The sequence below is a fragment of the Pan troglodytes genome, chromosome 9 (genome assembly GCF_028858775.2).
Source record: "Pan troglodytes isolate AG18354 chromosome 9, NHGRI_mPanTro3-v2.0_pri, whole genome shotgun sequence".
Lineage (NCBI taxonomy): Eukaryota > Metazoa > Chordata > Mammalia > Primates > Hominidae > Pan > Pan troglodytes.
In genome coordinates, this window is record NC_072407.2 from 87,995,821 (window position 1) to 88,023,603 (window position 27,783).

At 35.3% G+C, this 27,783-nt stretch overlaps 1 protein-coding gene across 27 annotated transcripts in view; it reads right to left on the reverse strand.

The window, feature by feature from the left end:
- The window catches only part of PICALM (phosphatidylinositol binding clathrin assembly protein), a 110,969-nt gene that overhangs the window by 18,048 nt on the left and 65,138 nt on the right, over positions 1-27,783 (reverse strand). For 3 of the 27 annotated variants that reach the window (XM_009423904.5, XM_009423895.5, XM_054661625.2), the window contains 11 exons: positions 27,007-27,092; positions 24,675-24,798; positions 24,283-24,419; positions 20,480-20,583; positions 13,904-14,053; positions 7,850-7,957; positions 6,168-6,299; positions 6,041-6,071; positions 5,428-5,527; positions 2,361-2,384; positions 923-982 (listed from right to left, as the gene is read on the reverse strand). In XM_009423904.5, coding sequence (XP_009422179.1) covers positions 923-982; positions 2,361-2,384; positions 5,428-5,527; positions 6,041-6,071; positions 6,168-6,299; positions 7,850-7,957; positions 13,904-14,053; positions 20,480-20,583; positions 24,283-24,419; positions 24,675-24,798; positions 27,007-27,092 — 1,056 coding nt within the window. The remainder of the gene's footprint in view (positions 1-922; positions 983-2,360; positions 2,385-5,427; positions 5,528-6,040; positions 6,072-6,167; positions 6,300-7,849; positions 7,958-13,903; positions 14,054-20,479; positions 20,584-24,282; positions 24,420-24,674; positions 24,799-27,006; positions 27,093-27,783) is intronic. The other 24 variants (XM_009423906.5, XM_009423896.5, XM_508908.9 and 21 more) reach the window with 14 other exon arrangements.

Below are 27,783 nucleotides of genomic sequence, written 5' to 3' on the forward strand. Positions count from 1 at the left end.
GTTCAAGCCATTCTCCTGCCTCAGCCTCCCAAGTAGCTGGAATTACAGGTGTGCGCCACCATACCCAGCTAATTTTTGTATTTTTAGTAGAGACGGAGTTTCACCATATTGGTCAGGCTGGTCTTGAACTCCCAACCTCAGGTGATCCACCCACCTTGGCCTCCCAAAGTGCTGGGATTACAGGCGTAAGCCACCACACCCAGCCTCAGCAGACATTTTAATGCAATGACTATGAGAAAAAGCTGTGAAACTTCTCCACATGTATAAAAGGAGTTACTTCCATATCATATACATAAAGAAGTAACATAGCAGGCACAGTAGCAATACCAAGGGACACGGTACTGCCTTCTACCAGGAACAGTTCCTCAAATACATACCAGTGGGTTGAAGCTACTAGCACCATTTCTTTTCTAAGTGAGTCTCTATATACTGAGAGTTGGGAAACTAAGGGCAATCTAAAATGCACACTGCGGCATTTTGAAAGGTTAAAAGACTGTTTTTGTACTGTAATAATCATTGTCACAGGAAAATTTCTCTAGCCTTTATCAGACTAAATTACAATTCAAGTGTTAATCCCTCCCATGCCCTACAATATCAGGTTATAAGACCTCACTGGTATTTAATATATGGTCACAGCAACAAAGGCTTAGAATTAACATTAATGTTTGAAATATAAAAGGCCCAGCAAAGTTACGAGGAGAAAAACAAACCAAGTAATACTATGAACATTAATGCATAAGATCTCTTGTATAATGATTATTCTAGACATACTTATGAAACCAATGCTATGGTTCTACTGCATTAGGCACTAGGGCTAGGAGTATGAGGAGCACTAAATTCTTTTTTTGGTTAAATTGTAATAAAAACATGTTATATATGAATCAATATTTTTTCCAAAAGCTGTACCTAGGAAAATACTTACAATTCCATATCCTATCATGCCTGTTGGTGTAGTAGCAGGATAGGCCATTACAGGGGGTGCCTAACATAGTGAAAGGAAAAATGAACAAGAAAGTATAACTCATGTGTGTCAACTGAGTTCAAGGAATTAGTAGCTGTAGTTCCACTAAAAAGAATTGCTAAGACAGCTGTGAGTAAGTGACACTTGTGATCATTAAGAACTGTCGATTAATGGTCAGTGAAAAAAAGTGTTTTGAAATTAGCAGAAAAGCAGACTTATTAGAAGGAAAACTATACCACTTAAACTTAGATACAGCAGTGATTTTTCATCATGCTTTTTACAGCTTTAAAAATCTTTAGATTTAAAAAAGTATCTTAAATAGTTCTAAATAGTTCTAAAATTTAAAGCCTATCACTATCATTAAAAAATGTCTACCCAGAAAAAGTATTATTGAATGTTTTCTTACTTAGGTACCTGATTGCTTTAGCATTCAAAGAAAAAAATGTAAAGATCTCAAATCAATCAATAACCTGATCTTCCAAAAAGTTAGTTTCTAAGGATCTTACTCACTCTTTTCAAAAAACTCCAAAGGTTTCAAACTACTATTGAGTATGACTATTTCTATGAGCCATAGTTCTTATATAGAGTATGTACGTTAGCTTTCTAATTTATTCCAAAAATTAAGAGGAACAATCAATTAGGTCAGTTTATGCTTTCATGTTTAAAAGAACCATCTACTACTACGATATTTAAGTTCCCCTCTTCCTACTACTTTGATTATCTGTAAACATACAATTTGAGAACAAATTCATTTTAGATATAGTTGCTGTCTTAACAACATTTCCTGTGTGTGTTTCTCATAATGAAAACTGAAATTGAATAAAGGTGAAAGACCAATAACACTGCTAAAACATAAAATAACTGAAATTATATGGCAATTTGAACATATGCATGGAGAAATTAAATGAAATATAACTTAAAAAATATAACACTAAAGTGAATAGTTATAAGTTTAGTATTCGGGTGAGCGTGTAGGACTTATTGGTCTCTCCCTACTTAAAACCAAGATCTGCAAGAGCAGTAGACAAACTGCCAAGAAGAGCAGAAGCCTGTAAGATTTCATGCAGTTGTTATTTTAAACATTACCACAATCAACATTTCCCTTCATTCAGAAGTCATCAAGTGCATAGTGGCAGCACAGATACACACACAGACACCCAGCCATCTGGCAGCAAATGGCGGAATATTAAGCAAGAAAAAAAATCGGTATTTCCCATGCCACCATCAGAATCAATTCTGCAACACACCCATGAAATCAGTAGATGCTAGGAAGAATTTCTGGCACATTGAAAATCTGAATGTGAAAACAAGTAATAGCTGAAAGGTTATGAGATTCTGCTACAGCAGTGGTTAATAGCATGCCAATTTATTGCAAAAAGGCTCGTTTTTGGTCACTTACGTATTGTGGAAAATGCATGCCATTCTGTTTTTCCCAGGGAGAACAATTACATAATGCAATAACACTGGATTAGAACAAGTACTTACACAACAGAAAATACACAGAGAGCATTTTAGTTCACATGTACATTCACTAACTACCTAAAATCCCTTGTATTTCCAGTATCTAATGAAAGAACATCCATACTAAAACACTATCAAGGTTGACAAGGGAATTGTAGTCTTTGGCCTCATCTCTTTATATAAAAAATAGTTTATTGATTACAAGTACCATTAAAACATCAATTCTATCAACAGTGTCAATAGTGCAAAATTCTGGGCATCGCATAAACAGGGTTGCATCAGATGTCTACCACAGAAAAAAAGCAAGCACTAATTAAAAGAATTTGTAGTATAATATATATTTTAATAAAATTCCAATGAATTTGTGTTAAATTTAAAAAACACTGAAAAACCTTGACAGTGTTTAAGGATTAATAAAAAGGTTAGAAATGTAAAGAAATGTCAAAAGCAGCAGTTTATCTTAAGTAGTGAATCACATTATCAGCCCCAAACATTAGCCATTAAAAAGAAAACTCCATAAAATACATATAAATATTTTAGCAAAATCCTTAGGAGATGATACACATTACCATATATAACACAGCAAGATAAAGACTGTTACCTTATCAACTTAAATACAAATTCTACATGACTAAATACCTACTACATTTTAGTAGTCAGTCTTAAGTGCTATCTATGAACTCCTAATACTTCATATAGATTAATACTAACTTAATATAAGAAAATATTCATTATATTTTAATAGCAGCACTGGTATTTATATCATTCCTCATACATCATCAATGTCATAATTCACACGAGTCCATAAAATCCACTACTCTAAACTCCTACCATATCCTAGTCGGTGAGGTGTGTTATAGTGGGAAGAAGACTGGATTCAGAGTCAAAGAGATGGATTTCAACTTAAATCTGCTTTTCAACTGCTTTGCACTTAGGGAAAAAAAAAATCTTAAGAAGTGGGGTGATACATCCTCCAATTCCCTCAAGACAGCAACATTTACATGTTTAAGATTGTGTATTTGTGTGTATAAAAATCTAAACTACTTAAATGCAAAGTTTTAAAATCAGTGATGATAGGCTGGGCGTGGTAGCTCAGGCCTGTAATCCCAGCACTCTGGGAGGCCGAGGCGGGTGGATCACTTGAGGTCAGCAGTTCAAGACCAGCCTGGCCAACATAATAAAACCCAGTCTCTACTAAAAATTTAAAAATTAGCTGGACCTGGTGGTGGGCACCTGTAATCCCAGCTACTCGGGAGGCTAAGGCAGGAGAATCACTTGAACCTGGGAGGCAGAGGTTGCAGTGAGCTGAGGTCGCGCCACTACAATGTAGCCTGGGCAAAAGAGCAAGACTCCGTCTCAAAAAAAAAAAAATACAAAATAATAAAATTAGTGATGGCAATGAACACTGTCTGAAAGAAAACAAAAACAACAACAAAAAAAACACTGCCTTAAAAAGGTAGCTAAATCTCAATATTACTTTCCATTTATGAAGTCTTAAGCTATATAATAAAATGCACAAATTTTAACAAACATACTATTTTTAGCTCAGTCCTACTAATTTTAACATATCATTAACCCACAGAAAACAGGGCAGTGCTCTGGAAGTGGCTATAAGGACAACAGCAGCCTCTAACAGTAACAGGACAGCTGTCAGTAACGTGTAGCCCGTGTAATCAAAACACAGCTACTAGCCTACTGTCTGGAGAAAGAATGCTTCAAACTTTTCCACAAGAAGGAGTTTTCTTTGACTGACGAAAATTTGTTGGTTGGTAAGATAGAAGCTGGCCAAGGACAGGAGAATAGCCACAAAGCTATTCTGGGTCTACCATACCTTACAGTAATTAAAACATACTAAAACCTCTTCATTACTAGATGCTAATTATTTAATTAGAAAATACAGTTAATCCTCAATATTCATGGATTCCATATTTGCAAATTCACCTACATGATAAACTTTGTGACACCAAAAATCAACACTCCTGGTGCTTTCAAGGCCATTCATGCTCATTTGCAGAGGGGCAAAAATTTGACTCATCCAATACAGTTCACCTCCAGCTGAGATGGAACAAAGGACACTCTGCCTTGGTTCAGCTCTCATACCAGACCAGAGGATAGAGAAGGAGGATGGGGAGTCCATCATACTGCAAGAAACTCTGACTCTGGGGCCAGCTGGACAGGGCTAAAATTCCAACTCTGGCACCAGTTAGTGCGACAGCCTTAAGCAAGTCACTTAACACTTCTGAACTTTATTTCCTCTTTCATAAAATAAAGAAAATAGAATATACTAGAATGAGGTTTTCTAAAAGGATCGTCTATGTGACATATACATATATGCATATATTTCCCCCAGCAAGGGTTCAGCGTTCACTAATTCAGTGTTTGGGGTGACTTAAGTACTTAACTGCCACAAATAATGAGTATCAACTGTGTAAGTTATATGACATATATATAATTGTCAAACACATTGTCATATATATAAATTATATGACAAAACCCAAGCAAGTATAGTTTCTTTACCAATAATGAAATCATAAGATTTCGTATTTTAGAAAAATAAATAAAAAATTTGAGGTCAGTAATATAGAGTAGTGATTAAGGACGTATGTTCTATAGTTAGGCTGCCTAGGTTATAAAAATTCAACTAATCATTTAAGATCTCTGTAATCCTGAGCACATTGCTTAATAACTCTGAGCCTCCACTTCCTCATCAGTAAAATAGGGATAATAATAGTGACTAACACATTAATAGGAGGATTATAAAAAATAAAACATTATTATTTACTGGAATATGTCTGGCACAAAGTAACCCTCAAATACTTGTTAGCCACTAAAATGTATCTGGTAAATATAGGCAACCAGCTTCCTTTGAAAGAAATACAATTACTTATACTTCTAAACTCAGTAACAATCCTTCTATTTATGTCTATCACTTTAAAAACATTTTCATGTTACATATTTAACTAAATTATTCAACTGTTAGTCTATCAGGAGCTTTTTCAACTCACCATTGTTGCAGCATTCCAAGCGGTTGTTGGTGCAACCTTTGGTTGCCAGTTAGATCCTCCAGTTAACTTCTTTTCACCTGGTTGACTCCAATTTACATCACTTTAAATAAACATAAGTGAGAATATTAAATGTCTCTATAAAGTTTCCTTAGCTATATACTTATATTGAACAGAGTAAGATAGAGACTTGAGGCTGGGCGTGGTGGCTCACGCCTGTAATCCCAGCACTTTGGGAGGCCAAGGTGGGCAAATCACTTGAGGTCAGGAGATTGAGACCAACCTGGCTAACACGGCGAAACCCCGTCTCTACTAAAAATACAAAAAAATTAGCCAGGCATGGTGGTGGGTGCCTGTAGTACAGCTACTTGAGAGGCTGAGGCAGAAGAACGGCGTGAATCCGAGAGGCGGAGCTTGCAGTGGGCCGAGATTGTGCCACTGCACTCCAGCCTGAGCAACAGAGCGAGACTCCGTGTCAAAAAAAAAAAAAAAAAGATGCAGACTTGATATCTCTATACATATTTTTGAGAGGAAAGCCAAATCAACCCTCCAAATAACACATGGAGAAAACACTAAATAACACATGGAGAAAACAATGTGTATATTAAACACTCACTTCTTAGTGGTTCCATTTCCGATGCCAAGATCTAGGAAAGGAGAAAAACAAAAAAGCATTTTATAACACGAGACGCAGTTTAATAAAACAACATAAAAGAAGATTAACGTATCCAAAGACTACTTACTGCCCACAAGGTTGGCTAAAGATGAATCCAAGTCATCAGATACTAACTTGTTAGGTGGGAGTTTGGCAACAGGAAGGTTCTGGTTCTGAGAGGCCACTGTTGGTTTGAGAAGTCCACCTAGTTCATCAAAGCCTTAAAGTTACAAACAGACGAAATAGAATTTGTAAGGAACTTTATGATGCTATGGTTTTCTAAAGGAGGTCTTTGCCTTTTCTCCTTGTTTATTCACTGGAAAAGTTATCCAAAAAATAGACATTAGTAAATGTCTTTAAATGGAAAATGAAGAAAGTCACCACTTCATACTGAATTGACTGAGAAGGCTGTATTTGCTTTGACAGAAATCATCTCTTATCTCATGACAAAATTACATTAGGGTTAAAGGGGATAAGAGAGAAGTATTATAAAAGGGAAAAAAAACAAATGTAATTCTCCTGCTAGCCCAGCAAAATTTTCTGAAGACTCACTTATATCTAAAGCAATATAGGTTAAAAAATAGCTCTCTGGAACTTTGAAAAAAGTTCCTTTTACGTTAAGAAATAAGATTTTATAGACCTTTTTTTTAAAAGCAGAGAATGTAAGAGTGAACTATATCTAAGAAACTGCTAAATACTGTAATTGTATAAGCCCATCTAGTAAACGAGAACAATTCTTAAAAATGAAAATAAAATTCTTTAAGTTTTCCTCACCAAATTATAGAAAATAAAAGAAAATCCAATCAAACAAACCCTCTATGGGACTCAATAGTATGATCTAGGAATATTACAGTTTGAAAAAGAAAGTCACCAAAGATGATAGTTCACAACGATTGGTCTCTCTTTCCACTTTCCCAGGCAAGACAAACTAAAACCTACCGCAGCAAAAAAATATTATCATAAACCTACTAGTGCATAGAAAAAAATAAATTCTTAGTCCATACATATTCTTTATAGGCTTGCTTCTTAGTTTTTGAAGGATAACTAATTATATGTTATAAAATTAAGAACATCTCAATATATTCTCTCTAAATGGCTAAAAGTTAATTACTGACCAAAATCAAAGGCCATCCGATGGTAAGAACAGAATTATGAGTGTCAAAGTTTTATAGGCACTTCAAATTAACAAGGTATTAATGAAAACACAAAGTGGAAACCTGGTTCTACAGATCTATAAAGTTCCTTTAAGACAAATGAACCATAATAAGAATCATTCATAAAACAATAAAAAGCTCCTGTACCCACAGGCCTGATTATTTAATACATTCTAGTTGTTTATACATAGACTATTTAAACAAGTCAAGGTACCACAAGTTATATTATTCTAGTTTACAAACACAGCCAATTTCATACATTAAGAGACAATACAGTTATTATTCATTTCAGTAAAAGTAAAAATTGTATGCCTAAAAAGGCACAACATCTACACATAGTCACAAGCAACTTAGCATTCTACAGAGCTAAATCTCTTTTTCTCTCTTATTTTGCTCTAGGACTAACTAACTCTTCCCAAAGTCTAAATTGGCACCAATAAAAGAATAATGACTAAACAGCTCCTTGAAGTTCTCATCTAGTGCTTGGGGGGATGGGACAATTTCTTTGGCTACCCCAATTTAATATATCTAAACATTTTAAAAGCAGCATTATTTTTCCTTACACAGAATCTAAATTAGGACATTATAATATTTTTAATAAAATTTTTTTCCTTACCCCCAGAATCTACAATAACATTTGTAGATTTATTTCCAAACACAGATTCAAAGTCAACATTAAGGCCAGCTGAAGGGTGTGGCTGTGCAACTGGAGAAGGAGTGAATCCTGAGTAAACCAAAATGGAAAAAAGCTCAATTATTTAATAACTCTATATTTACGACTATTTAATAATGATGACAATAGAATGGAAAATGCACTAAATTCCCCAAACAAAAACAAAGCCAATCCTTCAAGCAAAATGTTTTCTATATCACATTTTTCGCAGTGATTGCGTTTTCCCTAACAAAATCATCCTACTGACAAAATTAACAAATGAGCAACTCACACTGAACTGAAAATATGCTTCATTACAGAAATCTTTGCTTATCTTTTACCTTAATTTTATATGCAGATAATCTTTAAAAAACTAAACACATCTAAAATTACAAGATTTTGCATGAAGCAAAACATTTAAGGGATCAGCTGAGAATGCAGTAAGAATTCTGTGGTGCTTTAAAAAACAAGTATGAAACTTCTAGTATCCCCAAGATAAAAGTTTTTCTCCCTCCCACCTACCCATTTTCCGTATTTCTCTCCATCCTTCCTTCAACAGTTAATCAAAAGCGAAATAGCTTAAGTTCAGTGATGGGATTCTGAATGTTCCAACTCACTAATCCTTATGTCCACCTGTATCCATATGCTTTTAAAACATCAAAGAAAAAAGATATGCCACTTTCAACTCTCAACCACTCTCTAACTTCAACTTAGTACTTGCAACAGTGGGGATGACAAGCACAAACTCAAGCATACTAATTAAGGTGACTCTAGTTTTGCAACACAAAACCATTAACAGACCTTATTCTTTCTTGCCTGCGTTACACTAATGCTAGTGGTATTACACAGACAATAAGCTCACATCTTTAAGATCAGCCTATACAGAGTTAACAAATATAAGATTTCCAATTATGTGAGGTTATATTTAAGTAAGGTTCTGAATGTCTAGGGGCTGAAAAGAATTAAAATCACCTAAAAATGTTAGGTCTGTCATGTGATTTGGAGAACTTTCAATCATTGAGTATATCCAAATAAATATCAACCTCACAAGGATCACAAAGAAGAAATTATTTCACCTCGTGGAATGTCATAAGGCTCCTAAGGTCTCTTCCTTTTCTAAATTCTACTAAGTCAGAATATAAAAAACCCAAGAAGCAAACAAAAACCACCTATATTATTAGAAGGTTAACAACTACACCATTAGGGAGAAGTTAAACTTTTGGTGTCCTAAATTTAGGATCCCTTTCTTCCCCTCCTCTATTCAGGTCAGAATCTCACTTTGAATTCTTAATGTGTAACACCAGGACATAAAGAAGTATAATGATGCCATGCTGTACTAGAGAGACTGATCTCAAAGAAAACTGTAAAAAGTAGGACAAGATTTGGTGAGATGTCCAAGAAGGTCCTCAAAGACAGAAACAACAATTTATTATTAGCAAAGAACCATACAAGCTGATCCACACTAATGATACTACTTTAAAGTAGCATTTTACACATCCTATAATGACTATTCTGTAGCACACACATTTTTAGAGAATGTACCAGTTTGATCTTGTTCCATAATCACGTAACCCTTAAACTACTATTAAGTCAAAGACATTGGTCATACAATGAGAACACAAAACACTATCAAAATACGAAATAATTTAGTATATAAATCTTCTGACTATTCATCAAAAGGATCTGAGAATCCTAGACTTACCAATTTAATAATATTTTTAAGTGTGCAAGATGTTTAAGAATTATGCCATCAGCTTATTGGTTGTTCTCTTAACTCTACATAAAAAGCGAATGTATCTACTCAAGAAAAAAATCCATCGTGCTTAATTATGTGTCCATGCTATCATCAGAGTGTAAGTAGTACAAATAATGTTCTTAAATCATTCTGGTAATAATCTTGGCTACTGACGTCACTAACTTTTAGATTATATATGGAACAACAATTTAAAATTAGGCCAATATATCAAATTCCCATTTTCTCCTGCTACTTTGCCTCAGCCTTCTAGAATATGATTGATATAAGAGATAAGCCTATCCTTTATAGTCACACAGAAATTACTTCATTACTTTCTGTAAAAAGAGGAGCCATCTCCTGAGGTGCCTAGAGGTACCAATCTGTGAAATTACGACATAATTACCTAAAAGTATACAAGGTTAGAAAGACTATAAAGTAACCCAGAACTTGTATCTCAAGTTTTAAAAGCCTCTATAAACAGAGGGAAAAAGTAAAAAAAAGTTAAAAAAAGAAATTAATAAATTGCAATAGCTAATCGGCTATTAATATTTGCTTAAAGTCACACAGTTATCAGGGAGGCAAGCAGTTTATTTCCAAATTTCCAAAGTAAAAATCTTTTAAGTAATTACTGCATGCCTGAAACACATACACCAACAAGGTTAGAGTTTTACATCATAATTTCAATGCACATTATCGACTTTTTGTGAAACTATCAGGACTGCCAACTTTTAATTTTTAAAAGTTATTTAAAACAAAAAGACCCAGCTAGTATCACTATTCTAAAAGAGAAAGTTTAGAGAAATACACACACACACATACACGCGTGCGCACAGGCTAAAAAGAGCAGGCGCTGAGCTCTGAGTTAAGGTTAACTTTATGATATCATTACATTGTCCTGCTTACTCTTCCATTTCACCAAGGCCCAGTGAAAACTTTCTCACTAACCAGCACCAATCCACAGTTTATCATTTAGAAACCACTGGCCTGCAGGTTAAATCTCAAGAGGACAATAATAAATTAATTGAAAAGTACAAGATCAACAAGCTTTGGGGACAGAAAGGCATTCCAAACACCTTTTACAAAATTTGGGTGGATTGTTAATTGATTTTGGTGGTAGTTTCACAATAAATTAGGACTCATACTTTTTTGTCAAAGTAACTACTACCATTTATTAAACACTACTAAACACTATGCAAGGGCTTTATAAACAGGGTATTATTTAAACCTCACATAAACCCTATGACATAGTTATTATTATCCCTGTTTTACAGATGAGGAAACAAAGAGAGATTACATAATGTACCCAAGGTCAAAGATTTAGTAAGCATCAGAACCAAGACTTGAACCCCCATTTGTTTGATTCTAGAATCTATTAGGGTTTTCAGTTTAATCCCAAGTATTTCACCTTACATAATATAGTAAGTAGAAAAAGAAACTTTTTACTATTGCTATAACTATTATTAAAAACAACTCAAATTTTATGAACTTCTTGAGCTTTTCATTGTTAATATTAGACCAAAAAAAAGTGAATAATCTTTGGCAATTTTAAAATCTAAAAGCAATAAAGAAAAAATCAATGTTTAAGATTTTAGTTGATGACTACATAATAATTTAGGTGAGAAGTACATTCTAATTATGATGTGGTCCACATATACAAGAATTTTAAATTCTTTAAATTTTCTGAGAGATGGGGTCTTGCATGTTGCCCAGGCTGGCCTCAAACTCCTGGCCTCAAGCTATCCTCCTGCCTCAGCTTCCTAATTAGCTGGAATTATGGGTACCAGCTACTGTACCCAGCTCCCGAGATGGTTTTTAGTAGTAGTCGTTTTGATACTTTTATATACCTAGCAAAGTGCTAGATGTTACATAGTCATATATGTAAACTTCAGGACAATCCTGCAAGACACTATTATCCCAACTTGCATAGCCTTAAAAAGGTTAAATACTTGCTTAAAGTCAAGTTCATGAAGCAGAACTAGAATTCAAACCTAAGTTCACTAGGCTCCAAGCATATACCATCAAATGCCCTAATAAATTCCATTTTAAAATACATTTAGTCCTGTCCAATTCTTGTGATCAAGAGCCTCAATTCTTTAGTTGCGTCAAACATTCTTTTTAATGCCAGCTTAACTACAGTAATAACTACTATGCACACAGAAAATATCAGCTGGACTTTTGAGGTTTTATTGCTACCACACTGGCCTTGAATATGTGTGGAAAGACATAGATAATACAAAACTTCAGATTCCATAACCTTGTAATATTAAAACGTTTTTATGCTTCTGAAAATTTAAGGTCTTGAGAATGGAGTAAAGTAAGAAGATGATAAGCAACTATTCATAAAACCACCAAGTGTTTAATTAAGGCAAATGAATTAGGCAAAAACTAGTGTGTTCTCTGAAAGCAAATAAGTATATTTTTTCTTACCAAGTTTATAAAAACTCATTTTAAGAAAAAAAAAATCCTTCCTGCATAAATAAGTTGTAAAGATACTGTTATCTAGCTCCAAATGAGCTGGCTACAGTAGAAGAAACAAGGCACATAAAGGTAGTATTAGGATAAACTTATGTGACACAAAAAATTCTGACAAGGCATACAAGGCAGGAAGGTGGGAAAGGAGTAAGGAAAGGGGGAAAAAGAGGGGAAGGGGAAGGAAAGAATCAGGGAAGCAGCTAGGGAGGCAGGTGAGGAATAAGAGGAAGAAGAGAAAGAAAAAAGAGAAGAGGAGCAACAGTTATGAGTGGGATGGGTAATCAAGAAAAACAAAAAATGGGGGGAGCCCAAGCACTTGGCATTCTTCAAATTACAACTTACTAAAAAAAGAACTTAAGGCTCCATGAAGTATTAAAAAAACATATTCCGTTTGCATAAATTAGAAAGAAAAACCCAACACTGTATCTCATTAGAAAAGAAATATTAGGCAGTTGGCTTTTTAGCCAACACTATCGTGTCCTCTAATGTGTGGTTTTACAGCTAAGAAAGAACGCCTAGACACTTTCACAGACACTCACATATGCAGCATAGTTAAGACCACAACTCTCCTTTATGTACAATTCAGTGTTCTTAAAGCTTCAATGAGGACAAGCTACCTATTACACTGATCATTGTATCAGATAAATGTCTTCCCTCTGTCAAGGTCAGAGGCTGTCTAGATACACAGCTATTCTGATTTTTCTGGATTGTTCTTAATCCTATAGAGTAAGGGCTGGCAACTTGTATCAAAATGACATGAAGGAATTACTGCAATGAATTATCACACTTTGGATATATATGTGTTTTAAGCTATTAGACTAGTCATATTTTTACAACACCTGACTTGGAACTTTGTCTGATCTCCTTCTACTAACTTGCTTTCTAGTTAATTCTTCCTTCTCTTCCTTCCTCTCACTTATATATATCTAAGAGAATATTTAGAATGTGGTCACATGATTTGTTGAGGGTATACTGATGACTTTCTGCATGCTGTTTTAATCAAATATTTAAATTCACATCACCGTTAAGCTGTTTCTCTGAACTGAACAAAAGAAATTTCATCATCTTTGGGGCTGAGGGGGAGCAGAGTTAGCATCTTTTTCAGCAGAATTCAAAAACATTTATTTCAGCTTCAGTATATACTTTAAAACTTACTATTCCCTATATAACCTCAGTGTGAAATTCTGCCTTTTTATACTGTAATTACAGGATATCCAAGTCAAGTTGCGTTTCTGCTTTACTATTTAAAATGAAACACATACTTCCTACTTTTATCTCTATACTATCAATAAAGTGAAATCCTTCAGAATGGGATAAAAGATATGCATAGATTTTGGACAATATAAAACTGTGACATGCAACAGTTAAAAGAGAAATAAAATATTAAAGATAGCTGCTAAGAGTGATTAACCACCCTCTCTCCCAAGCACAAAGAGAAAAATATAATCACATATAAACATGTAAGTTTAAGTGATGTTACTTTTCAACCAGTTCTCCAAACTAAAACAGGAAGCTGCATGTGATACTAGACAGCTAGAGTATTGCACTATAACACGACAGAGAACCAAACACCAAAAAAAAAAAAAAAAAAGTTCAACATCAAGAGAAATTTTCCTAAAAGTCTGTATAAATAAAATTGGGATACTAGTGTCAATTTAAAAACCTCACTACATTATTGCTGGTTAGTTTTAGAATTTGATATTAAAATCTAAAGTAATTATTGCAGTGCTTTTAAAATAATTAATGGACACGTAAAATATAGTTAGGCAGTATAAACATTGATTGGAAAAAAAGGTTAAATGGTACTTTACCAACAAACATTTCATGAGTAGGTGTCCTAGTAGTAAAAGTAGATACATCTGAAGAAATGGAAAGGTGAACATCACCACTACTTTTTGTGAGGAAAGGATTTAAGCTTGGAATGGCATCATCAACAGCATCTACAGTAGCAGAGAAAGGATCTGTGCAGTCCAAATGTATTACAGCAAAATGAAGAAAGGAAGTAAATAAATTAGTATTGTAATTAGTCAAAAGATGCAAAGTGAAAAGTAGTAACTATATTATTGTTTATTAATCTTAAATATCTAAATTATCAAAAACAAAAAATACCTAATTATCAAGATAGAAGAATTGCATTTAACATATTTTTAAGTGAATCCTTAGAAAAAATCCTTTTATTTGTTAACACCAGAAAGCCAACAGTCAGGTAGTTAAAAAACGGAATAATAACCAAGATGTTTCTATAAAGAGCCACCCATCCTGCACCAATCTTCCCTGTCCTAGGTGAGAGTGCTGGTCGTGGTGGTATAGCTGTGTTTACTTGAATAATTGATATTGACAATTGGTATGTGTGTCGTGAGTAAACTTTCAAAGAAAAAAAGAGGGTAATGACAAATTAGGGCTAAGAAGCTGTTTTTGGCATGTGCAGATAATTCCTGCATAGATTCAAAATAAAAAATAAAGATGAAGAAAAAAATCTAAGGATGGGGGAAAGAATTTTAGATAATTAAGAACAGAGATGAAAGAATGTCCACTTAATAGACTGCGAACACCTTTGAATGTCTATCTAAGAGCTTTAGTCTTTAAATGATTTGCTAAAGGAACAACAAAAGTGTTGTTTGCCTACTAGAATGATATAAATATGTATTATATCAAATCCTTTATCTAAAGTTATTCTAGAGTCAGATAATTATTATACTGACACCTTATTCAAGATAATTATCATTCTAATGACTGAAATCTATTTTTCCTTACTTCTCAAGATTTAAAGAGCTAACTAAATGGGGAAAGAAAAAATAAAAAGCAGCAAAAATAGTATCATAATTTTTTCTTTGTAACATAATTAAAATAAGAGGATACTCCTGTAATTCTAAACAGTGGAATCTTCTTGTCTGTTCTAGTTTAGTTCTTGACCTTCACTGAAATATACTGTGGTATCTTCATAGTACTAGGTACTGTGTTTTACTCTTAAGATTGTATGATTGAACATTAAGAAGGCAACAGTGGCCTAAGGACCAGCTCATTTACTATGATATAGGCACACTTCCTTTAAAGTCAAAAAATTCAAGGCAAGCATTCTACAAGCTCAAATACAACTGTTTGAAAAAGGAAAAAAAAAAAAATCAAGAAAATACTCAGGTTATGATTTTAAAAACAACACATCTTTTAAACACAACTTTTTCTGTAGTAAGAACTTTTCTATAATAGTATTCTTATGGAACATCAATTCACACTAAAAAAAAAAAAAAAGTCCTACAAATCTATCAAAATATGCTGATTATGCTATTCAAACTCGAAATCTTTCCCATCATTCCACCCCCAATAAATGGAACACTGGGAAAAAAGAATCAGAAAACAGTAATTCAGAAATAGAAACTAGAAAATAGTTAAATAGTTACAAGAAGTTGCAGGGGGGCACGGTGGGTTTTTTTGTTTTCTTCTTTTTGAGAGTGGGTCTTGCTCTGTTGCCCAGGCAGACTGCAGTGGTACAATCATAGCTCACTGTAGCCTCAAACTCCTGGGCTCAAGTGATGCTCCCACCTCAGCCTTCCGAGTAGCTGAGACTACAGGCATGTGCCACCATGCCTGGCTAATTTAATTTTTGTAGAGATGCTATGATACCAACGCTAGTCTTGAACACCTGCCTGGACTCAAGCAATCCTCCTGCCTTGGCCTCCCAAAGTGCTGGGATTACAGGCATGAGCCACCAAGGACATTGGTTTTTAGTACTAAAAATATATATATATTTTAGCTAATATATATACTGATGGCCACTCTAGCTTCTTCTTGCATAAGAAAGGAGTTGCATTAAGCTTACAGTTGGCCAGTTAGGCTGAAAGTTCTGGGTGTGTTTTTTTTTTTGAGACAGAGTCGAACTCGCTGTGTCGTCTAGGCTGAAGGGCAATGGTGTCATCTCAGCTCATTGCAACTTCCGCTTCCTGGGTTCAAGCAATTCTCCTGCCTCAACCTCCCGAGTAGCTGGGATTACAGGCGCGTGCCACCACGCTCAGCTCATTTTTCTATTTTTAGTAGAGACAGGGGTTTCACCATGTTGGCCAGGCTGGCCTCGAACTCCTGACCTCAGGTGATCCACCCGCCTTGGCCTCCCCAGAGTGCTGGCATTACAGGCATGAGCCACCACACACGGCCGAATGTTCTGTTTTTAAATACATGATATTAACAGCTGCATAGAGTTTTAAAAGTACATTATATTTTGTCAGACAAGTAAAATATCTGTTTTTCATGCAAAAAAAAGCCATGAAATAAGTAATTTTTTAAAGACACATTATTTCTGTAACAGATCCATTGGTTTATGAGAAAACACATGTTCAGGAAAGGTTACCAGTCATCCGCTGTTCTACTGACAGATAGGTTTTATCTAGCACCTAATTTCAATCACTTCCTATTACGTGAAACACCTTAGAGAAGAATATTCAGAAATATTTGCAAATGCATTCATAATTAGATCAATCAGATAAGGAAAACCAGTTCCTAATCTACTTGACAAAACACTACAGGTAATCTACAAGATGTTAATCTATTAATGGACATTATACTATAATAATAAAAACCAATTCATTAAGGTATAATAATAACGCTCCAGCTATTTCAAGTTAACCTATTAAACTGGCAATTCGAAATCCCTTAAAGTTTTTTTTTTTTTTTAAATAAGAGTCTTGCTCTGTTGCCCAGGTTGGAATGCGATGGCATAATCATAGCTTACTGCAGCCTCGACCCTTCTGTGCTCAAGCAATCCCCCTACTTTAGCCTTCTGAGTAGCTGGGACCACAGGTGTATGGCACCATGCCTGGCTATTTTCTGATTTTTTTGTAGAGGTAAGGTCTTGCCATGTTGTCCAGGCTGGTGTCGAACTCCTGGGTTCAAATAATCTGCCTGTCTCAGCTCCCAAACTGCTGGGATTACAAGTGTGAGCCACTGCACCCAGTCTAAAAATTTTAAATATAGTTTTGTCCTTTTTTTTTCATTATTCATTCAAGTTTAATTTTTTCGTTTTTTTGAGACAGAGGTTCGCTCTGTCGCCCAGGCTAGAATGCAGGGGCATGATCTTGGCTCACTGCAACCTCTGCTTCTCAGGTTCAAGCGACTCTCATGCCTCAGCTTCCCGAGTAGCTGGGATTACAGGTGCACACCACCACACCCAGCTAATTTTTATATTTTTTGTAGAGATGGGGTATCACCATGTTGGCCAGCCTGGTCTCAAATTCCTGACGTCAAATGATCCACCCACCTCAACCTCCCAAAGTGCTGGGATTGCAGGCGTGAGCCACCACACACCTGGTGCAAAAGTTTAATTTTATGCTACACTAGAGTCATCTAAAAAAATCCAAAAAAAGTTAAAACAAGGATTAAAATGGCACCACAGTCATATTATCACCTTTAAGTCCTAAACAACTGATACCTACATTCACACACACTAAACTGATTTTTTTTTTTAAACATGGTAGAGACAAGGTATTGCTATATTGCCCAGGCTGGTCTCAAATTCCTGGGCTAACACAATCCTCCTGCCTTGGTCTCCTAAAATATTGCAATTACAGGTATGAGCCACCGCACCTGCCCAGATAATCAAATTTTTTCATCAAGTGTTTTGTGTTTCATGCCAGCTAAAAGTAAAGCAAATTAAACTTCAGAATGGATAATTCTATTACACCTAAACTAAAATCTGAAATCTTGCTTCAAATACTCAACAGTGTACCAAACTGATAATATTGTATATTTTTAGATATAAAAATTCAAAGTTTGCTATCATCCAAAATTTTCAGGGTGATGAAAACCTAGGTCTTCTCAGATATTAGTATTCAATACCGACTGCTTGTTTAGACTCCACAACATTTGTTGAAAAAGTCAAGGCTCATTAATAATACAATGAGGCCAACAAGAGAGCTTGTGTTCTCCCATTTTCATTCTACCAAAAGGTGGAATCTTAAATGTCTTTCATATATACATATAAACTTTTCTTCCCTTTATCTCTATCTTATCACTAATCTATGACTAGGAATGCGCATCATTTCTGTGGTGTTTAAAAGAACTAAATTAAATACTATGTCTGTTATTGGCATTCATTTTTAGCTAATAAAAGCCAATAAAAGAACAGTACAAGATTTGGGGATTATGAAAAAAATCATACCTTTGCTTTGTCATATACTATAACAGCAGCATTATATGTAAAATGTTACATATTTAAGTGTTCAAGTAAATAGTTAACTTTAAAATACCTTAAGCATTTAATGTTATGATCTAAGCTTCTCATACATGAGATTTCTTTTCTTTTCTTTTCTGTCTCCCAGGTTAAAGTGTGGTGGCACAAATCTCGGCTCATTGCAATTTCCACCTCCGGGGTTCAAGTGATTCTCATGCCTCGGCCTCCCAAGAAGCTGGGATTACAGATGTGTACCACCATACCTGGCTAATTTTTGTATTTTTAGTAGAGACAGGGTTTTGCCATGTTGGCGAGGCTGTTCTGGAACTCCTGTCCTCATGGGATCTGCCCGCCTTGGCTTCCCAAAGTACTGGGATTACAGGTGTGAGCCATTGCACCTGGCCTTATATGAGATTTCTTTATTTCAGTCTAACTTTAAGTTAGTTTAGTCTAACTTTAATTTTAAAAATTAAAAAAAAATATATCGATCTGATTGTCCTGGATATGAGTACTGACTTGAATTAGAACTTTCTTGGCTTAAAGTACTCTTCAGTATCATGCAGAAGTCAAAACTTTGTTTATCACCAACTCAGAAGCCAAATATCCTTATATGAAAGTCAAGACAGGATTTAATTCTGATTAAATTATAGGACTTAATATGGGGGAAATTTTTACAGAAACAGCATACAAAGCAAAATAACCGAAAATAGAAAAGTAAAACATGATTAAATGTATTCCAATATATTGCAGTCTGTCACATAGAGACTTTGATGGAATAATGTCTTATAACAGGACATAGAACAATTCTTACAGACTGAAATTACTTAGAATTGTTCTTCCACAGTAATAGTCTATCTGCTTTCATATGTGACTTTAACAATTTCAAGTAGAAACTTCAACTTGTCATTTTTAGTTGTACATGGTGTCCAGACAAAACAGGAATTGCAGTTCAGCTTCTTTGAAATGTTTAATATATTTTTATTTGGCCTTCTATAAAATTTTTAGTCTATTTAGAAAAACAACTCAGCCTTAGTTTTAAAAAGACTACTACATTTCTTTAAAAAAGGAAATAAGCTGAAACTGCTTAAATGGTCATGTTAATTCTACTAACCTTTTCTAAAGCAATTCACAATAAGGCAGAAAATAATTAAGAATCCAAAAATCAGAACATACCATTAGGATATTAAGAAACTGCTTTCTTAATCTTAATTTACTATCTATAGTTCATTCTGAAATAATTCTAAAATACTTAAAGAACTTTAAACTATTAATATCTTGTCATTTTTAGGAATTACTCTCAGATCTTAAAACTTAGCTAAATTAAACTAGCCTTCAAAGTCAATTAGTTTTTTAAATCAAGTTCAGGCTCACAAAATTACCATGAAATCTAGTGTTTTAGGGTTTTACTATCTGCTCTGTGCCCCACCTTATTCAACAAACATTTACAAACTACTTGTCAGAACAAAATATTTTAAAACCTGCCTTCACAGAGCTTACTTTCTAGGATATAGTTCCTTCAAAAAAATAATTTAAAATGTTCTTAAATTCAAATCATTAAAATAAAATGAAAAAAGCTTTGTTTACATACTGTAAAAACTCATTAGAATAATTAATTTATCTTGCTATGAGAGATAAGCCTATCACTTCAGAACTGCTTAAGGGCAGCAAACATTCTTATTGGTACAAGGGGGAAATTCTTTGACTAGCAAAATCTTTCAGGTCTTAATTAAAAAAACATTTAAAACATTTATGTCTTGACCATAAAGCTGGTCAAGACAATTATGGTCACAACATAGTTCCCTGTGTGATAATACCATCTGAGTTTTATTAGAACTGTATCATATACTTAACACAAAGATAAGTTATTCCCCAAAAGTTAAAAAAAAAAAATTCGACACCAAAATCGAAATAACCACTATGCATTTTCTGGTTATGGAATAAAAATTCAACATTAAAAGAATAATCTCATAGTTAAAAACACACTTGGTCCTTCCTCTTACATTTAGTTTTATCTTTATTAAATGTCATTTCATAATTTAATTGAACATAAATTCCTAATTTATAATAAATGAACATACCTTCAAGGGATAAAATTGCTTCATTGCCATTTTAATACTTATCAAGTTCTCATGTATCAAGTGTAATAAAAAACTACAAATAAGTAAACACCACAGAATGAGGAGGAGAGATGCATGTAACATCTAAAATAGAATTCATCAATGCTTACCTCCCCACGTACTTGCTACCTGAGAAGCAGTTGACATAGGATGTACAGATGGGTGAAAAGTTGGCTGCTGCAAATCAAGCAGATCATTGGGCAGCTTTGATGTGCTAGAAAGATATTTTGGAAACATGTTTTATTTACCAGAAAAACTTTGCTACTTTAGTGTCACCTTCTCCACCCACCACAGATAAAAACATTAAAAACAAGGGAGAAAAGTCTCATTAATATAAATCTCAAAAGAGGAACAGTTTCTTCATATGACAGCATATTTCTAAGGAGGCTTGGAAAAATAATCTAATATCATATCTTAAGTTTATACAGGATTCAAAGAACAGTAGCTCTTCTGAAAAGGATGAATGTCTTCCCCTGGAAAAAACTAATTTCCTTATTAAAATGAACCTAAACAACAAGATTCTAAAATACAAAATATCATAGCAATTTTAATATTTTTAATAAAACTCTTTTCTTACTTTTAATATTCACAGAACTTGAATCACATTTGCAATATACTACACAGTAAAATACTCATTAACCTCACTTCTAGTGCCTCAGTGTCCAAACTATGTATCAATGATACAGGGAAAAAATTTTACATGCATTTATGAATAGAGCCACCCCATCACACAACACACTATTTACATGATATATTTCTTTCTTCTTTTTTTTTGAGACAGAGTCTCGCTCTGTCGCCCAGGATGGAGTGCAGCGGCGTGATCTTGGCTCACTGTAACCTCTGCCTCCCAGGTTCAAATGATTCTCCTGCCTTAGCCTTCCAAGCAGCTGGGACTACAGGTGCGCAGCACCGCATCCGGCTAATTTTTGTATTTTTAATAGAGACAGGGTTTCACCATGTTGGCCAGGCTGGTCTCAAACTCTTGACCTCAGGCCATACGCCCGCCTCGGCCTCCCAGAGTGCTGGGATTACAGGCGTAAGGCACTGCGCTCAGCCTCTTTTTTTGTTGTTGTTTTGTTTTTTTTGAGACAAGAGTCTCACTCTGTTGTCCAGGCTGGAGTGCAGTGATGTGATCTTGGCTCAATGCAACCTCCAGCTCCTGGGTTCCAGTGATTCGCATGCCTTAGCCTCCCAAGAAGCTGGGATTAAAGGTGCATGCCACCATGCTTGGCTAATTTTTGTCCTTTAGTAGAGACAGGGTTTCACCACACTGCCCAGGCTGGCCTCGAACTCCTGACCTCAGATGATCCACCCACCTGAGCCTCCCAAAGTGCTGGGATTACAGGCGGGAGCCACCATGCCTGGCTTACATGATATATTTCTACCTCAAGACTTCTATGTAATTTTTTTTATTTGAGACAGAGTCTCGCTCCGTCGCCCAGGCTGGAGTGCAGTGGAGCGATCCCGGCTCACTGCAAGCTCCGCCTCCCGGGTTCATGCCATTCTTCTGCCTCAGCCTGCCAAGTAGCTGGGACTACAGGCGCCCGCCACCACGCCCGGCTAATTTTTTATATTTTTAGTAGAGATGGGGTTTCACCGTGTTAGCCAGGATGGTCTCGATCTCCTGACCTCATGATGCGCCCACCTCAGCCTCCCAAAGTGCTGGGATTACAGGCATGAGCCACCATGCCCGGCCGACTTCTATGTGATTTTAATGAACCACTCAAAACATGACCCCAGAGTGTCTAAGAATTCAAACACAGTACAGATAATTTTTTTAAGAGAAGGGGTCTGGAGGCTGGGTGTAGTGGCTCATGCCTGTAATCCCAGCACTTTGGGAGGCTGAGGCGTGTGGACTGCTTGAGTTCAAAAGTTCAAGATCAGCTTGGGCAAAATGGCGAAAAAATACGAAAAATAGTTGGGCATTGCGGAGTGCGCCTGTAGTCCCAGCTACTCGGGAAGCTAATAAGGCAGAGGGTACGCTTGAGCCCAGGAGGTTGAGGCTGCAGTGAGCCATGACCGTGCCACTGCACTCCAGCCTGGGTGACAGAGTAAGTCACCGTCTCAAAAGAGAGAGAGAGATTGAGAGAGAAACAGACAAAGATGTTGCCCAGGCTAGCTTGTACGGCTGGGCTCAGGCCTTCCTCCTGCCTCAACCTCCTGAGTAGCTGGGACAACAGGCACATGCCACCACACCCAGCTCCTAATTTTTAACTTATATATTCTCCAAAACAGAATGTTTTTCTTTTTAAATGGATATACAATAATTGTACATATTTATGGGATACATACGATATTGTGATACATGCATACCATGTAATTATCAGGACATCTATCACACCTCAAACATTCATCATTTCTCTGTGTTGAGAACATTCTAAATCTTCTAGCTACTTTGATATAGATAATACAATTATTGTTAATTAGTAATTCTACTGTGCTATCAAACACTAGAACTTATTCCTTCTAACTGTATTTTTATAAAAAAGTTTTGAAGACATGTCTTTTAGATGTACAATAGTTGTGTAGATAGTAGATATAAATGCATTTAGTGCTTTGGGGAACATATAGAATATACAATAATAATTCTGTAAATGGGCTGTAAGATTTGCCCTTAATTACTATTAAAAAGGTGAAAATTTTTAGTATGTGACATAAAACATAGTGAAATTAGTTCTTTATCCAATAATTTGTTTCAGCCTCGAACAATGAACATTCTTTTCACTTCTTTCTCCTAGGACAGACTTCTTTTCAAGATCTCCATGTTGAGAACTTGCCCCTTAATGGGGTCAATGTTACTTAACTGGGGATTAAAGAAGGTAGCATACATGAGCAAACAAATCGTAAAGCTGAAAGAAAAAAAAGAACTAAATTCAACAAACACCTACTAAGATTTTAGGGAGCAGGTAGCAACTGAGCATGCATACAGCAAGCAGTTCACGTAGTAAAACTTACACTGAGCTATTAGGCTCAGCTATTAGGAGTCAGTAGGCAGGCAGATGAGCTTTTAAGGGTGAGTTAATAAACAGCAACAACAAAGTGAAAGGAAAAAACTCACCACTCTCTATGGAACATTTAACATGTGCTAATAATGCACTGTGCTAAAACCTAGTCACCTGGGAGCATCTTAAAAACAAAAATTCTTGGGCCCCAGGCCCCACCTACTGAATCAGAACTCTAGGATTGGGACTCAGATATCTGTAGTTTAATAAACTCTCCAAATGCTTCTGATGTTAAAGTTGAGAACCACAGTCTCATCTGAAAACAAGGTTTCTCAAAAAAAGTTAAGAACTAACAGAGCCAGGATTCAAACCAGAATCTGACTTTTAAAACTAATTTAAGCCACTCTGAGGTTCAGAAAATGCCAACTTTACCTGGCAATATTATATTTCCATGTTAAGTAGCTTAAATTAGACAACAAGATTATTAAAGTTAGTCTGGTAGGCTTCAATACCAAGAAACCTGGCAACTAAACTCCGTCACTGTGTTCCAGATTACAGAGTTTAAAACCAGGAAACAGATATGACAGACGTTTAATATCTAATGAAATGGCATTTTGAAATACATATCATATCCATATGTCAAAGAGCTATAAAGGGTCTTGAACCATTAGATGCCTCATAAATGTGTTTAATCATAATTTTTACACAATGAAAAGTTGGCCCAGAGATAACAGCTATATTCCTATTAGTATAAATCAGTGATTTAACTGTCTTCCATTTCGTAAATACGTAAAATATAAACTCATCACTTTATCTTTAGGTATTATACCAATATCACCATTTATCGCCACCTCTTTGTGTGAATAGATTATAAAAGCATAAATAAAAGTAAACCTGAAAAGTTCTGCAAAATTTCTATTAGAAGTCTTTGAACCTACATATTCAAAGGTAACCTTAACTTCTACTCCTACCTGTTAGAAGAACTAGGGGTAGAAAATATGTCAATGGCTGGTGCAGTCATTATCCCTCCTGCTGAGGTGGATACAGGAGAGGCTGCAGTTGTTAAAGAGGTATGAGGTTTCTTTGCAAGTTCTTTTAGGCGCTGTTCCTGTTAAGAAAGGGAACTACCATAAGGATTCCAGAAACCAGATTTCTTCGTACAGCCTCTGAAAAAAGCATTTTCTAATTTGTTCTGATAGCAGATATTCTGTTTTACCTAATTCTATGTCAGGACGAAAAGTTAGACTGAGTTTCAGCCCATTAGGTAGCTATACATTTAAGACTCTAAGTCTGTGCAGAGGCCCCATTTACCTAATGAACACCTGTACTCATTTTTTGAAATAAGGAGAATGCACAAACTTACCTTTAAAGCTTTCAAACGTGCCTGTTCTTCCTCTAATGCTGCCTGCTTTTCCCTTTCATCCACTTTGGTCAGAGATAGACCAGTGCTTGCCAGGGAAGAGACTGCATTGGAAAGTGTAGTTGCCCTAGGATAATTGAACAGAGATAATTTGGCTTTTTGCTAAACACTTCACATTACACCCAGGTCATGAAATGGTCTGGCAACCTTGCCATGGATAGGCACTATAATTATAAACTTAACTTCTGGATTCAAATCCAGTACTTCAGATGAAATATTCTACCTAGTGATCTACAGGATTAAAGCAATTAGAAAAATCTTGACTTAATATACACTCACTGCTTTTAGAGTAAGTGTTTGACTTTGGAAAGGGTTCACAACAGAGTGGGACACATTGCCTCTTCCACGCCCCAAGAGAGGAAACCAGTGCAATTGGGAAATAGCCCACATACTCCCACAAAATCCCTGATGGGAAAAAGTGTTGAGTTTATCACAGGGAAAACCCTCTGCTAATTTACAGCCTACGTTTCGGCAGTGCCACAGGAACACCAAAACATGCATACCAGTAATACGTAACGTAAGTCTAGGTATGTTTCACCTATAACAACATCCCCAGAGGACTTCAGGTCCCTTCAAAAGAAGACTGGTTTCAATCTAGTCACCAGGCCATCTGGCATCTTTCTATGTGCTGCCCTTTTGCCAAACTAGAATTTCCTTTTTAATATACATGTACAATGTATCATTTTTCACTGGCAAGGCACCTCCTTTCCCTTTTATCAAAAACGTATCCACACTATAAACCTCAACATTAACTTTCCAAATGTTATCTCTAGGCTAAGTAAAACAAGTGGTAAAGAATTCTAATCTGAAGAACTACCTTGAGCTTTATTAATTTTCCTTTTACCACACACCAAACATCATTAGTTTCTACTCTTAAGCACGTAAAGTGGTAAAAACTACCTTTTAAATTTTATGTAAAATTAGTATTATAAATAAGCCAATAAAAAGGTACAATTCAGAAGACAAAAGAAGAATAACATAGTTGTGACAGAAATGCAAGAAAACCAATAAATTTTATGATAAACATTTCAGGTAAATTAGTGCACCTGAACTACATGGCTCTTTTTTTCGTTATTCTCTCAAATAAATGAGACTTATTGTTTCGACTGCTACTTCGAAAATCTTACTAGAAAATTCAAAGTACAAATCTAGGATTAAAAATGAGTACTAAAATCCAATAACGGCATTTCCCTTTGGAAATTATTTAAATTTTATTACTAAAAGAAAGACCAAAAGTTCTGAAACAACCAGAAAGTCTAAAAAGAACTGAAGGAAGGTTCTCACTATACAAATTCTTTCTTCATGCTGTTTTAAAAAAAGGTTCATAAGAAAACATGAGAATAACTCAAGCAATTTCTTAACCCAATATAAAAGTCATGTTACCAGATTGATATGAAATGATTTGTGTTACTTTCAATTTGCTAGGTTAACTGGTCTTAGTCTGAGGAATTAGCTTAAAACATAATAAAGTGATTAAAATATAAAATATCAATAATCAACCCCATGAACTGGCATTAGGCAGAGATGATGCAATTTGATGTCAGATATTCTAGGTTTGAGTCCCAGCATTGCTACTACATACTTCACAGGGCTATTGTGAGGATTGAGCAAATTAATACGAAAGTATCTTGCAATTATAGGCCTGGCACGGTGGTTCATGCCTGTAATCCCAGCACTTTGGGAGGCTGAGGTGTGCAGATCACTTGAGTTCAGGGGTTCGAGACCAGCCTGCTCAACATGGTGAAACCCTGTCTCTACTAAAAATACAAAAATTAGCCGGGCGTGGTGGCATGCATCTGTAGTCCCACCCTTGGGAGGCTGAGGTGGGAGAATCGCTTGAACCCAGGAGGTGGAAGTTGCAAGTGAGTTGAGATTGTGCCACTGCACTCCAGCCTGGGCAATAGAGTGAGACTCTGCCTCGGGGGAAGAAAAAAAAAAATGTATCTTATAACTATAAAGCACCACATAAAACAATGCATTAGCATCTTTAGGAGAAATTTTGACATCATAAACACAATTCTAAACTATGCAGTCACTGTCATTATCTTAACAGATGCTGACATTTATTGAAGGTCAGAAACAATTTCAAGAATTTGCATGTATTAATCCATTTAATCCTGATACTAATTCTATGAGGCTGATATTATGATTAAACCCATTTTATAGAAAATGAAATCAAGATATAGAGAAATTAAACAGCTTGGAACTTGAGCTGGTTTCATCTACTGCCTCAGAAAAATCACTCTGGCTTTTTGGCCTACAAAGAATGATATACCTGCTTGCAGCTGTAGAATCTTTGATTTTCTTTCCTTCCAAGGAAGCTAAATGTTGTTCCAAAGCATCAAGAAGACTGCTAGGGGCCTGCAATTGTACAAATATTAAGAATTTCATGATAATTAGGCCACTGGTCAAATTAAATCAAGTATCATCTAATCAGAGAGCAACAAAAATAAACAGGTATGTTCTTCATGTACTAATTAACAGTGGAGTTTTAGCTACTTAATAAGAATGACAATCTTACTTTTGTTATACAAACGTGACCTAGTTGGAGGTATTAAGAAACATTATCAAAAACGTTAAGAACTGAAAACTATGTAAACATGAAACATTTTTAAAAAATCTTGCAAGTACTTAAATTTTAAAGTAAAACCATACTCCTAAAAGCTCGACATACTACTGAGCATGCAGAAGGTACTTAATAAGCACCTGATGAGCAACTGAATGTGTTCAAACATGACTCTGGAATAATTACTGATAAATGACACTGAACACTGCCATCAGGGAAATGAAAATGAAAATCACAATGAGATACACCTTTTCACTTACTACAATGACTAAAGTTAAATACATCTGCAGTATCAAATGTTGGTGAGCATATGGAACAACTGGAACTCTCATATATCACTAGTGGGAGTTTATCACCTTGAAAATGGATTAGGTTGTTCTTTACAAAGTTAAATACACACCTACCTTAATGACCCAATTCCATTCCTATTTACCCCAAAGAGATAAAAACTTATCTCTGTAAGAAAAGACTTAATGTTTAATGTGG